The sequence below is a fragment of the Rhinopithecus roxellana genome, chromosome 5, assembly GCF_007565055.1.
Source record: "Rhinopithecus roxellana isolate Shanxi Qingling chromosome 5, ASM756505v1, whole genome shotgun sequence".
Lineage (NCBI taxonomy): Eukaryota > Metazoa > Chordata > Mammalia > Primates > Cercopithecidae > Rhinopithecus > Rhinopithecus roxellana.
In genome coordinates, this window is record NC_044553.1 from 149,713,330 (window position 1) to 149,728,533 (window position 15,204).

Genomic DNA, 15,204 nt, shown 5'->3' on the forward strand with positions numbered 1-15,204 from the left:
TCGTGTTTCTAGCCGGTTCCCAGGTGATACTGGTGTTACAGGTCTGGGGAACAGTCCTGAAGATAGTTCTGCTTCCTAGAGGCAGGCTGACAGACACATGACTTTTCCAATTCCATGATGGAATCTTGTTTTGCTGTTCTAGGTGTTTCTAACTGGGGAGGCTATGCCTTGGCCTGCGCGCTCTACATCCTGTACTCATGTGCCGTCCACAGTCAGTACCTGAGGAAAGCAGTCGGACCCTCCAGGGCACCTGGAGATCAGGCCTGGATGCAGGCCCTCCCGTCGGTCATTAAGGTAACAAACCCCAGCCATCCGCTCGCCTGGAAGCAGCTTTTACCCTGGATGAGCAGCAGGCCTGAGGTCCCAAGCCATAAGCCAAGGGCTGGCACCCTGCTGCCCCTCAAAAGCCAGAGGCAGAGCCAGCCTTGAAGCAGAGGTCTCCTGGATCGGGTGCCCTTTACACTACTCGTGGTCCTGAATCGTATGGCAGGCCTGATCCAGGTGACCATATTCCTTCTAGTTTGACTTTAGGTGAGTTGCTTAGCTTCTCTGAGCCTCATTTTCTTCATCTGTAAAATGGGTGCTGTCAGCATTGTTGGAGGAACCGAATGCCTCACCCATGGTGGGTACTTCATACTGGTAGTGGTGGGCAGGTGTCCTATCAGCCTCCTGCAAGGAACACACCACCCGGTGAGGCCCCTAAAACCTCCAGAGTGAGTCAATCAGTCATACTAAGGAAAGTGCTAAGGGGGACAGACAAGGTGGGAAGAGAATCCTGTGGGCTGGAGGCTGCAAGGAATAAGCCGGGTAGAAGGAGAGGAATCCCAGTGGGAGGAATGGGGGGAACAGGGGCTTGGGGGATGAGGACAGGCTTAGTGATGGTTTGGGGGAGATAGCTCTTGAGGTGGAGAGCAGGAGGTAAGGGGTGAGACAAAAGTAGAAGAGGGCTTCAGACCCCAGGGCCCATAAGGAGGACGTCCATGAGCCGCTGAAGCTGTTTGCACAATTGTTCCTGTACATGTATTTTTCTGGGCAAGACTCTGTGGTTTCATCAGATTCTTCAAGTAGTCTGGGGCCATTAAGAATCCCTGGTCCAGCTGGGTGTGGTGACTCGTGTCTCTCAGTACTTTGGGAGGCCAAGGCAGGAGGATCACCTGAGCCCAGAAGTTCAAGAACAGCCTGGACAACATGGTGAGACCTCGTCTCTAGAAAAAAATTTTAAAAATTAGCCAGGCCCGGTGGCATGCACCTGTGGTCCCAGGTACCTGGGAGGCTGAAGTGGGAGGATCGCTTGAGCCCAGGAATCCAAGGCTGCAGTGAACTATGTTCACACCACTGCACTCCAGCCTTGGAGACAGAGGGAGACCCTGTCTCAAAAAAAAAAAAAAAAAAAAAAAGAGAGAATCCTTGGGAAGGGACAGATCATATTAGCTGGGCCCAAGAACACTGACTTTCTCCTGAGGACTCTCCCTGAGAGGCAGCAGCAGGTGGCTTTTGTCTGAGCTCCTCCGACTGCAGAGCCCATGCTCTGGAGTGTTTGCAGTTCTAGGTACGCTCTAGCCCAGTGCAGAGGAAGGGCATCAACGTGTGCCTGTCTAACTTATGTGAACTCACACATGCATATGGGGAAAATGCAAAAGAGAGGCGCCCAGCACCCAAGCCTGAGCAGCGAGGTGGTGGCGGGACTGGCCCTTCCTTCCTTGGTCCTCAATTTCCATGGTCCCTGTAGAGCAAGCCCCACCCCTAACACCAATTCCAGGCTCTAACCTGCCTCCTCTGGGGCTCCTCAAGGAGATGGGACCTGCCCCTCCTGGAGGAGAAGCTGGTGGACCAGACTTGCGGGACATCCATAGTGCCTCAGTCCCTAACGGGACACCTACTTGGGGAATCTTCCTGGGTAATTTGGACCTTGGGAAAATGGGGCCAAAGCTCTGACTTTCCATCTAAATCCTGGGTTAGATGTGAGCGGACAGCAGCCTGTGAGTGGACAGCAGCCTGAGGGATTACAGGTGGGTGTCGAAGGTTGCGGAAGAGAGTGTGGAAGGTCTGGGGAGATGGGAAGGTAAATCCAAGAGGCAGGAGGCTCCTGAGCACTGAGCCTGCAGAAGAGCCCGAGATTGGGTGGGCCATTGCTGCAAGTCCCCTGCCAGTGGGCAGGCCCGATACCTCCTAACGTCTGCAACCAGACATCTGCATTGCTGCCTCTTTTCTGTCTTTTTTTTTGGGCAGTTTCACTCTTGTCACCCAGGCTGGAGTACAGTGGCACAATCTCAGCTCACTGCAACCTCCACCCACCAAGTTCGAATCAATTCTTCTGCCTTAGCCTCTCGAGTAACTGGGATTACAGGTGCCCACCACCATGCCCAGCTAATTTTTTTTGTATTTTTAGTAGAGACAGGATTTCACCAAGTTGGCAAGGCTGGTCTTGAACTCCTGACCTCAGGTGATCCACCTGCCTCAGCCTCCCAAAGTGCTGGGATTCCAGGCGTGAGCCACCACGCCCAGGCTCTTTTCTGTCTTTCTTTTCTGTTATCTTGCACCCTGTCTCTTCCCTTTTTCCTTCTGTCTGTCCCTCCCTCTCTGTTTCTCTGTATCTTTCTCCTTCCTGCCTCTGGCCTCTTTTTCTCCCCAGCATCTGCCTGGATTGGTGGTGTCATTCCCATTTTACAGACAAGGGAGCTGGGGCTCTGAGAAGCCGGTGGCTTGCCTGAGACCACCCAGCTGAGAGGCAGAGCTGGGATCCGAGTCTAGGTCTCTGTGACTCCATTCTCTGGGCTTTTCCCAATACCACTCAGAAGTGTCCCAGTTCCTGGTAGTGCCAGGGAAGAGGGATGGGGGAGGGGGAGCTCAGGCAGCTGTGGTGACATTTTCAGAAGGAAATGGTCTGCCCTCGAGGGGCCCAGAGGGCCTTTTGTGCTTTCTTTATACTTCCTGGATCTGAACTGGAAAAAAACACGCATGGGCTGCTTCACACATGATTCCTGATTCACGCAGACACAAAAGAACAAATGCAGCCAAAGAAATCCACACAGCCCAACATGCAGATGGAAACTTTTCCTTCTGTATTTCTACCCAGTCCTTCATAAATCGATTAATAATGTACCACCCTCATAAAGAACATACAATGGGTTTTTTTTTTTTTCTTTTTTGAGACAGAGTCTCGCTCTGTCGCCCAGGCTGGAGTACAGTGGAGCAGTCTTGGCTCACTGCAACCTCTGCCTCCCAGCTTTGAGCGATTCTCCTGCCTCAGTCTCCTGAGTAGCTGGGATTACAGGTGCACGCCACCACACCTGGCTAATTTTTGTATTTTTAGTAGTGACAGGGTTTCACCATGTTGGCCAGGCTGGTCTTGAACTCCTGACTTAAAGTGATCTGCCTCAGCCTCAGCCTCCCAAAGTGCTGGGAATACAGGCGTGAGCCACCGTGCCTGGCCTAAAATGGGGATTTTTAAAAGCAAAAGTACAAACACATGTTTGTTGAGCCCCTCTCCTGGGCAGGCCCAGGCTTGCTCTAGGGGACAATGAGGAGTCTCCCTGGGTGGGGGACTCAGGGTCCACTGGGGAGACTACACGTGACAGGCAGTTTCAGGAGCCAAGATGTAATGGGCAGAGTAAGCTTCAGTGGGAGGCCGGGCGTGGTGGCTCTCACCTGTATTCCCAGAACTTTGTGGCTGAGGCGGGAGAATCACTTGAGGCCAAGAGTTCAAGACCAGCCTGGTCAATATAGGTGAAACCCCATCTCTACTGAAAATACAAAAATTAGCCAGGCATGGTGGCTGGGACCTGTAGTCCCAGCTATTCGAGAGGCTGAGACATGAAAATCACTTGAACTTGGGAGGCGGAGGTTGCAGTGAGCCATGATGATGCCACTACACTCCAGCCTGGATGACAGAGTGAGACCCTGTCTCAAAAAAAAAAAAAATTAAAAAAATTTTTAAAAAGCTTCTGTGGGAGCACAGAAAACAGTGCTTAGCTCAGAGAGTTCAGGGAAGGCTGCCTGGAGGAGGTGGCACTGAGCTATCTTGAGGAGTAAGTAGGATATAAGTAGCCAGGTAAGGAAGGATGGAAAAGGCCTTCTAGGCAGCAGAAACCACATAAGCAAAGGTATGAGGACATGAAGCCATACAGTGTGCAAGGGAAATAGCTAGAATCTAGAATAGCTAGAGTTCTGCAGGTCACTACGTGGGGGTCCTTGAGTCATCTAGAGATGCTGGGCAGAGCTGTGGCCTGAGCTAGTGGCAAAGCTTGATTGGTTGGGGCAGAGAAATGTCCCACAGCTCTGCTCAGTGAGTTGCATTTGGGGACGGGGTTGTTAGGGATCTGACTGTGAGTGTGGTAGAAGTGGGCACCTTGCCGAGGAGGCCAGGGAAGGTGGACACCACTACCCAGGCACACCTTGCCCACTCTGGCTCTTGGCCCAGGGGAGCCTCAGAGTGAGGGAGAGGCAGTGCCCTTGGGTTGTACTTGAGGGCAAGCATTCCTCAGACGTCATCAAGAGCCAAGAGCCAATTGATGACACTTTACAGGGACACTCAGGTGGTACCTGCAAGGGCTGATAAGGAGGGCTTGGAGCTAAGGAGCTGGAGAACTTGGTCTTTCTCAGCTTGGGGGCCAAGATGCTGCAGTTCGGCCGGGTGACAGGGCTCTGGGCAGGGGGTGGGTCCCTGGGAGGGACTGAAGACCTCCAAGGATGAGGCCTCGGGAAGCCCCTCATGGGACCATCTTCCCCCAGCTTGATGGGGGCCTCAGACAGCAGATAGCCAGGCCGGCTCTGCCTGGATGCTGGTCTGGATTAGGGCCACTCTCTTCTCTGTACTTCTGTAGTTTGTAGACTTCTGTGTTTCCTAGGACCAAGTCCTTTATAAAAACATCTGGCCTGCCTTGGGTGAGTGAAGTGGTGGTTAGGAAGGTCACAGGCCCTGACTGACTGCCTGGTTCAAGTCCTGGCTCCACCCACTTCAGCCTTGAGCAAGTCTCCAACCTCAGCATTCCTCAGTTTCCTCGAGTAGGGTCATAACAGGTCTACTTTTTGGGTGATTGGAAGATGAAATGAGTTCCTTTGTGTAAAGCACCTGGCATAGTGTCTGGCATGGATTAGTAGTAAGTGTTCAATAAATGCCAACCATCATTATCATCATCATCCTTCTTATCATGACAAGGTCCTTTCTTTACTTCAGTCAGGCTGGGGCAGGTGTCAGGGTGTCCCTGAGCCAGGCTTGATGGTGGCAGCAGGTGGCCTATGCCAAGGAGAGCTCCCACAGCCAGCGCAGAAGGAGGTGAAGGCCAAGACAGAGCTGGGGCCTCCAGATGCCGTGTGGCGTCACATGGGACTGCCTGTCTTTCCCTGTGTGGCCAGGAGGCAGATGGAGCTATTTCTCCCGCTGCCACACTCCCCAGCCCGGCCCAGGCAGCCAGCTCTCCCCTGCCTATTGCAAGGTGAGACCATGATTATACGAGCCCCATCTTGCTCCATGGGAAGCCTCAGCACCACGTTCCTGCCCGCCTCGTCATTGCCTGTGCCAGAGCCCAGGGCCAAGGGAGTGCCTCACCTCATATCCCAGCCCATCTCATGCCAGCCCTTTACAAGAGATCACAAAGAAGAGGCACTCCCTGGGAGGGGTGAGCCAATGCCAGGAAGCTGATGCCTGGGCAGGAAAGAGGCTAAGGAGACGTGGGGCTCATGGTATAAACAAATACCAGGAAAGGTTTCCTGGACTTCCCCTACCTCCACCCAGTACTTGGGGAAGAGGAACACAGCAGCTGGGCCTGTTTTGTATCACTGCCTTGAAGTGGAGGCTGAAGGGGGCTGCCTGAGGGCTCTGGCCAGTCTCCCAGCCCCTCTCTGCTCCATCTCGGCTCCAGGGCAGTTACTGAGCACCCATGGTGAGCATGGATGTGCAATATTCCATCAGCCCAGGGCATAGCAGCCATGTGGGTTGGGGAAACAGAAGAGGACCCTGTTATTCACATGCCCAGTGGTAGGTAGGGAGTGAGAGGCCAAAGAGTGAGAGCTCTTGGAGGAACAAATGATGACTCATTTGTCCCTACTTCAGGGCCTGGCCCAGGGAAGGCACTCAGGAAATGTTGGATGGAGAGATGATGGATGCATGGATGGATGGTGGGAGGGATGGAGGGTTGGAGGGATGGATGGATAATGGATGGATGGATGGATGGGTGGGTGGATGGAAGGATGGATGGGTGGATGGAGGGATGGATGGATAATGGATGGATGCATGGTTTGATGGATGGATGGGTGGATGCAGGGATGGATGAATAATGGATGGATGATGGATGGATGTATGGGTGGGTGGATGGATAATGGATGGATGGATGGATAGATGGGTGGGTAGGTGGGTGGATGGAGGGATGGAGGGAGGGATGGATGTATAGATGGATGCATATGCATGGATGGATGGGTAGATGGGTGGGTAGGTGGGTGGATGGAGGGAGGGATGGATGTATAGATGGATGCATGCATGGATGGATGGGTAGATGGGTGGGTAGGTGGGTGGATGGAGGGATGGAGGGAGGGATGGATGTATAGATGGATGCATGCATGGATGGATGGGTAGATGGGTGAGCAGATGGAAGGATGAATGCTTTGATGGATCGGTGATGCAGGGAGGCAGGAATAGCCTCGGGCCTCATTCTGGGCTTCCATTCTCTTTCAGCACTTTCATTCGCCCTACTATTCTTTATAACTTATTTTTGTTAAAGTATAATTAACATACAATAGTGTGTACACCTTAAGTGTACAGTTGGATGAATTTTTACATAGGTATACACCCTTGCAACCACCAACAAGATTAAGACACAAAACAGTTCCAGCTTCCCAGAAGGCACCCCACTCTGAACAGCATCATCACCTCCCATAAATATCCACCCACCATGCTCCCATTGTGACTTAATAGCAAGCACCCGTACACTCAGCCTCTACACACTCAGCATCCACACACTCAGCAATCCTGGGGCCTCTGTCCCCATCCAAGCCCTGTCTACTCTCCCTCACTTGGGTCCTTCATTCCTCCTCTCCTGCTCTGTTGTCTCAGCCTGGACTGGTGCAGTGGCCTCTGGGCCCCCTCCAGCTGCCCTCCAGCTGCTACCTGGTGATTCTCCTCCACCACTGTTACCACCTCTGCCTCTTAGAAGATGGCATGGTCATTCCGTGATTCTTGGAAATTTGCAGAGAGTAGCTATTGGCCCAGCTGGTCCCTGTGTCTCTTAGAGGCTGGGTGCCAGTCAGCTCCAAACCTGTTGGCTGATCGCGTGCACCTTGAGGACCCCACAGCCCTTCCTGGAGGCCAGAAGGATGAGAATGGTGAGGGAAAACAGTGTACTATGAGGAAATGGCCCCAGGAGTCCCAGAAACATTCCCCCATAAAGAGAGGATATGACCAGTGGAGAAGAGAAGCGAGAGGAAAAAGCCCAAACAAAGGGCGGGAAATGCCATTCTGGGTGGGTAGCTCCTGAGAAGGGACTGTTGGACAAAGGACACATGTGAAAGTGGAAATGATTTAGGGCCTCCCTCCCACAGAGGAACATCCTTCTTGGCCCCCAGGGCAGAACAGAAATGCAGGCTCTCAGGCCAGCTGTGAAGAGACAGTTTGCAGTTGACATTTGCCAATGCTTTCTTTATTATTTAGAAAAAGTTATCAGTGAGTGACCCTCCAGGGCTCTCAGCTGGCTCGTTTTTATTCTTTCATCGCCTCTGATCCTAGTTGTCCCTTGTCTTAGCTCAAGCTGCTATTAAATAAAAAATACTATAGACTAGGTGGCTTGAACAACAGAAATTTAGTTATCACAGTTCTAGAGGCTGGGAAGTCCAACATCAAGGTGCCAATAGTTTTGATTCACTGGTGGGGACTCTGTTCCTGGCTTACAGGTGGCCACCGCCTTACTGTGTCCGCATATGGTGGAGAGAGCGAGAGCTCTGGTTTCTCTTTTTCTTATAAGAGCACTTATCCCATCATGAGGCCTCACTCTCATGACCTCATCTCAACCTTATTACCTCCCAAAGACCCCACTTTCAAATTCCAACAATTGAGGATTAGGTTCAGCATACAAAATTTGGGGGTACATATTCAGTCCATAACACCTCTTCTCCAGAAAATGTTCCCTGAGCCATGCCAATAAGCTGGGTTGGGTATCCCTGCTCTGTGCTGTGACATCCTGTACTATGACTACCTGATTACTCAACTAGACTCTGTACCCCATGGGGCAGGAACCATGTCACATTCACCACTGTATCCCTGGTTCAGGGCCTGGCACATACACAGCAGGTGTTCAATAAACCTTTGATCAATGGTGGGATGAATGAGCAAATGCCTGAGCAGGGAGAGAGCCTTCTTATATCTGTCCTAATGTCCTGTTCTAGATTCCTTAGGTTCCTTCCTCTCACCTCCCGCCTTTGTTTGTGGAGGAGGAAGAAGAGGAAGGATGTGTTTGACTTGCTTTATGCCTTCACTTAAGACTCACTGTCCTTAGGGGAACTTGAGCTGTTCACTAGGGACAGACACATTAGTGGCTTAGGCAAGTGGTTCTTTGGGACTTTATTTTTGGAAGGAGGGGGGATGGAAGAGGATCAAACCACTTTTTTTTTTTTTTTTTTACCAACAGGAAAGCAAAGGGAGAAAGCTCTAGGCTAATAGGCCAGAAGACCTAGCTCTGCCAATAAAATCACCCTCATTTTGTGAATACCTATTGTGTGCCAAGGACCCTGCTAGGTGCTTTTGCTTGCACTTAATCCTCAGAACAACCCTCTAAAGGAGGCAGGATGAGTAGTTTTATCATCACCCTCCCTATTTTACAGATAAGCACACTGAGGCACAGAAAAGTTAAAATTCCTGCCAGGAAAGACTCAAGTCAGATCTGTCTGATCCCCAAACCACTCTGCCTGCTAGGCCCTGGGCTGCGGCTTCAGGATGGGGGCTTGTATTCTCTGTGGCTCTGCTACACCTAGGTACTCCCACTCCCACAGTCACACTGGTCATGTCTAGACGGCAACAGCAGCAGGATTTGGCACATGCTCCACATTAGGCTAACAGAGGTCGCAGGAGAAATGGGGGTCTTTGGCACAAAGACCATTGGCAGATAATCCAGGGCTGGGAGGAACTGATGGGCAGGAAGTAGCCTGCACTGCACCTGCAGGAGGAGTGAATCTTCGGGGTTAAGGAAATGCAGGCTAGCCGGGCGCAGTGATGTGCACCTATAGTCCCAGCTAGTCAGGAGGCTGAGACAGAAGAATCACTTGAGGCCAGGAGTTTGATACCAGTCTGGGCAATATAGCAAGACTCCATCTCTAAAAATGGACAAACTAAGAAACCGTGTGTTTCCATTAAAGCATATTTAGTTACATAACAGTAACTACCAAAAGAAGCAGCCCAAACTATTCCCCTGATTGCTTCTGGGGAGTGGATTTGGGGGCCAATGAGCTATGATGGAGGACACTGTTATTTTTCATGACTTTTCCAATGGTATTAATATTTTAAACCAAAATTTTACTTTTTAAAAAAGCGAGTATGTCAAGGCAAAGGATCCTTCTCACTTATAAATGTGTATAAATGAAATTTCTTTTTCCTCCCCCTCCACTCCTATTTCTGCCCCATTTTTTTCCAGGAAGAAAAAATGCTGGGCATCTTGGTGCAGCACAAAGTCCGGAATGGCATCTCAGGCATCGTGGGCATGGAGGTGGATGGGCTGCCCTTCCACAACACCCATGCCGAGATGATCCAGAAGCTGGTGGACGTCACCAGGGCGCAGGTGTAACCGTCCATGTTCCGTGTGAGCAGAGTCCCTACCAATGGGCAGTTCTGCATCTGGGGAGAATGCAGCTGCTTCTGGCGACAATCCTGCTAGTAAACACTGGTATTTGGTGAGCAACGAACACTCGCCTGGCCTGGGAAACTGCATGCCCACTTTCTGGGAGGGGTTAGTGCAAGTGCTGTGGACAAAGGACAACATTTCTCTGGGGCTTGCCACAGGACAGTGCCTAAGACTCTCAAGGCATTGATTTCAACCCTCCTTCACGCTGGCTTCTTCAGGCCACCCACGTGGTCTCCTGCGAGAATCTTCTCGACAGTTACTTCTGGGGACACTTGTGAGCAATTAACTGTCAGGCAGAGCATGAGAACAAATATTCCCAGGCCATGTAGGACACTCCAGACTCCAGTCATCCTCCCTCACCCGTGGTTTCTGTTAATCGTGGTCTTAGTTACTCATGGCCAACTGCAGACCAAAAATACTAAGTGAAAGATTTCAGAAATAAACAACTCTTAAGTTTTAAATTGTGTACTATTCTGAATATTGTGATGAAATCCTGCACCATCCTGCTCCATCCTACCTAGGACATGAATCCTCCCTTTGTCCAGGGTACCAGTGCTGTATACACCACCTGCCTGCTAGTCACTCAGCAGGTGATCAGATCCACTGTCATGGTATTGCAGTGCTTATATTCAAGTCCCTCTTATTTAACTTAGTAATGTCCTCAAAGTGCAAGAGCAGGGATGCTGGCAATTTGGATATGCCAAAGAGAGGCCATAAAGGGCTTCCTTTAAGTGAAAAGGTGAAAGTTCTTGACTTAATAAAGAAAAAGTTCATATATTGAGGCTACTAAGATCTATGGTAAGAATTAATTTTCTATCCATGAAATTGAGAAGGAGGCCGGGCCTGGTGGCTCACTCCTATAATCCCAGCAGTTTGGGAGCCTGAGGCAGGCAGATCACTTGAGCTCAGGAGTTTAAGACTGGCCTGAACAACATAGTTAAACCCTGTCTCTACCAAAAATAGAAAAAATTAGCCAGGCCTGGTGGCGGGTGTCTGTAATCCCAGCTACTCGGGAGACTGAGGCGGGAGAATCGCTTGAAACCAGGAGATGGAGGTTGCAGTAAGCCAAGATCGAGCCACTGCACTCCAGCCTGGGCGACCGAGTGAGACTCTTAAAAAAAAAAAAAAAGAAAGAAAGAAAAGCCAGGCGCTGTAGCTCACGCCTGTAATCCCAGCACTTTGGGAGGCTGAGGTGGGCAGATCACTTGAGCTCAGGAGTTTGAGACTGGCCTGGGCAACATGGTAAAACCCCATCTCTACCAAAAATAGAAAAAATTAGCTGGGTGTGGTGGTGGGTGTCTGTAATGCCAGCTACTCGGGAGACTGAGGCGGGAGAATTGCTTGAAACCAGGAGATGGAGGTTGCAGTGAGCTGAGATCACATCACTGCACTCCAGCCTGGGCGACAGAGCGAGACTGTCTCAAAACAAACAAGCAAAACGAAAAAAAAAAAGAATTGAGAAGGAAAAAGAAACGTGTGCTAGTTTTGTTGTCAAACTTCAAGCTGCAAAAGTTCTAGCCACAATGTGTGGTAAGTGATTAGTTAAGAGGGAAAAGGCATTACATGTGTGGGTGGAAGACATGAACAGAAACGTGTTGCAACTGACAGCAGTCGAGTTCAGTAATATCTACTGGGGATCTTGGAACATATTCCCTGCGATGAGGGGGTATTATTATGATTAGGACATAGTCAAGCAGCCGTGCATGGTGGCTCACACCTGTGATCTCAACATTTTGGGAGGCCAAGGTGGGAGGATCCTGTGGGCCCAGAAGTTTGAGACCAGCTTCAGCTTGGACAACATAGTGAAATCCCATCTCTACAAAAAAAGTTTTTAAAATTTGCCAGGCATGGTGGTATGCACCTGTAGTCCCCGCTACTCATAGGGCTAAGGTGGGAGGATCACTTGAGCCCAGGAGTTTGAGGCTGCAGTGAGCTGTGATCACACCGCTGTACTCTAGCGTGGGTGACATAGCAAGACCTTGTCTCAAAAAAGGAAAATGGTAAAATGTACAAATGTAGAATACATATTTACAAAGTTTTTGGGCTTTACAGAAGATTTACTCCTACCACCACCAAAATATTTATACCTTTGAAATGTTTTTTTTTTTTTCCAAACAGCATTTTGTTTACTAAGGCAAAAGGTCCTTTTTTTTTTTTTTTTTTGAGACGGAGTCTCGCTCTGTTGCACAGGCTGGAGTGCAGTGGCCGCATCTCAGCTCACTGCAAGCTCTGCCTCCCGGGTTTACACCATTCTCCTGCCTCAGCCTCCCGAGTAGCCGGGACTACAGGCACCCGCCACCTCGCCCAGCTAGATTTTTGTATTTTTTAGTAGAGACGGGGTTTCACCGTGTTAGCCAGGATGGTCTCGATCTCCTGACCTCGTGATCCACCCGTCTCGGCCTCCCAACGTGCTGGGATTACAGGCTTGAGCCACCGCGCCCAGCCGGCAAAAGGTCCTTTGAAGAGCCTAACATTTATCACCATTGCTGCCCCTCACCTCACCCTGACACTATTCCACCTCCTCTCTATCTGCTCCCCTGCACCCCCTGAGCCCAGACCCTTGTGTAGGAGGGCAGCCTCACCCTGTGGGTGAGTCAGGCCCGTCCAGTGCTCAGGTGGCTCAGAGTCCTCCTGAACAACTCCAGTCACTTGCCCTTATCTCTTTCACAAGCTCCCACTGCACGGTGCCCAACAACATTAGAAATTGAGTCACTGACAGTGTCCCATTACACTCTTACAATATCCTGTGCTGGTTGCACTGCTGAGTGACAGCTGACTCACCCGGATCAGGGGAGTCCAGCTTGGCAGCCATGACCCCAAATGTTTGTTGAACCTGCTTAGTTTTCCTTCATTTCCTTAAACAGGTTGAGTTTCGTTCTTTAAGGAGCAACAGTTGTGAGAATAGAACACAGGGTGAAAATGAACCCCGCATTGTACACACAGCAGTTAAGCATTAGGATGTAGCACAGTGGTCTGGGACTCACTGCAGTTCTCCCTATGCAGGGGCGTGATGCAGCCCTGGGCAGAAGCCGCTGGGGTTGGGGCTCTCCAGGTCTCCCTTGTCATTCTAGGGGAGTTCCCACCGGCAGGGGCTATGCTCATGCTGTTGCGGCAGCAGGGCTGACACCTCCGACATCCTGAGAACTCAACCACATGGGCCTCTGTGGCATCTCATGGCTCGGTGAAGCCACCTCAGCTCTGCAGCCTCCCTGGTCACGTGTCCTCTAATTAGGATTTTTGTCCCTGATTTGGGACTGCAGAGTTCCATGTAGCAAGGGCCTCTGATTGAGAATGTACCCCAACGTTTCTGCAATCTTTTTTTTTTTTTTTTTTTTTTTAGATGGAGTCTCGCTCTGTCGCCCAGACTGGAGTGCACTGGTGCAATCTCGGCTCTGCAAGCTCCACCTCCCAGGTTCACACCATTTTCCTGCCTCAGCCTCCCAAGTAGCTGGGACTACAGTCACCTGCCACCACACCCAGCTAATTTTTGTATTTTTAGTAGAGATGGGTGTTTCACCTTGTTAGCCAGGATGGTCTCGATCTCCTGACCTCGTGATCCGCCCGCCTCGGCCTCCCAAAGTGCTGGGATTACAGGCGTGAGCCACCACGCACGGCCTGTTTCTGCAATCTTGATGGCTAGAAGAGAGAAGTCCTCACTATGGTAAAGCTGCCAGCACGCTTCTAACTCATGTTTTGGGGGAAGACACAAATGGGCCTTTGGTTTTGCAGTAGTAACAGCAGAATTCTCTTTTGGCATGGAGGAGTCTCAGGCATAAAACCACATAATGGGTTATCTTCACTATGGGCAAAAATTCATAGGGAGAGGATTCCAGTTCTTTGGGAAAGAGGCTGACACCAGGTTGAGCCCAGAAAAAGCTGAGAATAAGGGTCCTAGACTCAGTAACACAACCCCGCTACAGGGAGAGGCAGGCCCGTGCTCCCACATCAGGGGCTCGGGTGCAAGGGAGGGTCAGGAGAAGACCCCTTAGCAGGGCCTAGCCCAAGGACCACAGGAGCTCTGTGTTCCAGAATCCAGTTTTGATGCTTGTCCATTCCACTATAGGATTCCTGCTCAGACCTTTAGTAAAGTTTTGTTCAGCTTTGCTCTTTTATCCTAGCCTTGACTGTGCTTTGGGGAAGCACCTGTATCCATGGGGTGGCCATGGTGAGTGTGGCTGCAGCCTGAAGAAGCTGGTTACAGGGGGATAGGAGATGACATGCAGGGAATGATGGGATGGCTTAAGGTGAGATATGGGCCTGGTGCCAACCAGAATGGATTTGTGGGACATAGAAGCATTGCTGGGCATTTCCAAGAACACTGAGGGGAGGTAGTCCTGGTGAACAGTGCATAGGATGCTCCATGGATAACAAGGGCAGGCTGGGGACCTTGGCACCTAGAGGAGAGAATGAGCCACACAGACCCTGCAGGAGGTGGATCAAAGACAAGTGAGCCAGCTAAGCAGGTCAGGGCTCCTTAGTCCCCTGGAGGTCCTCTGGCCCCTCCATCACTCAGCAGGGAAAGGCATTCCTCTGAGGTTGTTCCTTGCCCCTCATTGCACGGGCTCTGTTGACCACCAGTCCCAACTTGGTCCAGCCCACTGCATTCTGCTACATCCCGCCCACTCCATGTGGCTTCCACTGGCTGCACAATGAAGTCTAACTCTTAGATTCAAAAAACCACTGCCTCTAGGCAGGGTGGAGAGGATGTGGCTTACCAGCAATTCACATAAACTCAATGTGTGTCAGCAATAAGATTTCTCACCAGAAGTAAAGAAGCAGAGAGGAAAATGGGCCTGTTCTCCACGCGGCAGGTCAGACAGACTTGGTCTCACTTCACGTTCCAGGCATCACATTTGAAGAAGGGGATTTTGTTTAGATGAAGGTACAGGAAGGTGGGCGCTTAAAACCTCTTAAGTTTAGGGTTGGATGTGGTGGCTTATGCCTGTAATCCCAGAACTTTGGGAGGCCAAGGCAGGTGGATCACTTGAGGCCAGGAGTTTGAGACCAGCCTGGCCAACATGGCAAAACCCTCTTCTCTACTAAACATACAAAATTTAGCTGGGTGTGGTGGCACATGCCTGTAATCCCAGCTACTTGGGAGGCTGAGGCAGGAGAATTGGTTGAACTTGAGAAGCAGAGGTTGCAGTGAGCCAAGATTGTGCCACTGCACTCCAGCCTGGGTGAGAGAGCAAGGCTCTGTCTCAAAAAAACAAAACAAAACAAAACAAAAAACCTGTTAAGTTGAGGTGGCTTGAAGAGCTGCCTGTCAGAGAATGGCCAGATGCTCACCAATTCTGCCTGCATCCGTAGGAAAACTACCTTCCCTAGCCTCACTTGCAGTTAGGTTGAGGCCACATGACTGGGATCTGACCAATGGAGTGTG

At 50.7% G+C, this 15,204-nt stretch overlaps 1 protein-coding gene across 4 annotated transcripts in view; it reads left to right on the top strand.

Moving 5' to 3' along the window:
- DGLUCY (D-glutamate cyclase) overlaps window positions 1-10,282 on the top strand; it is a 100,111-nt gene extending 89,829 nt beyond the window's left edge. For all 4 annotated transcript variants that reach the window (XM_010356385.2, XM_010356386.2, XM_030929952.1 and 1 more), the window contains 2 exons: window positions 143-294; window positions 9,615-10,282. In XM_010356385.2, the coding sequence (XP_010354687.2) occupies window positions 143-294; window positions 9,615-9,764 (302 nt within the window). In that variant the 3' untranslated portion in view covers window positions 9,765-10,282. The remainder of the gene's footprint in view (window positions 1-142; window positions 295-9,614) is intronic.
- Window positions 10,283-15,204: the final 4,922 nt, after the last annotated feature.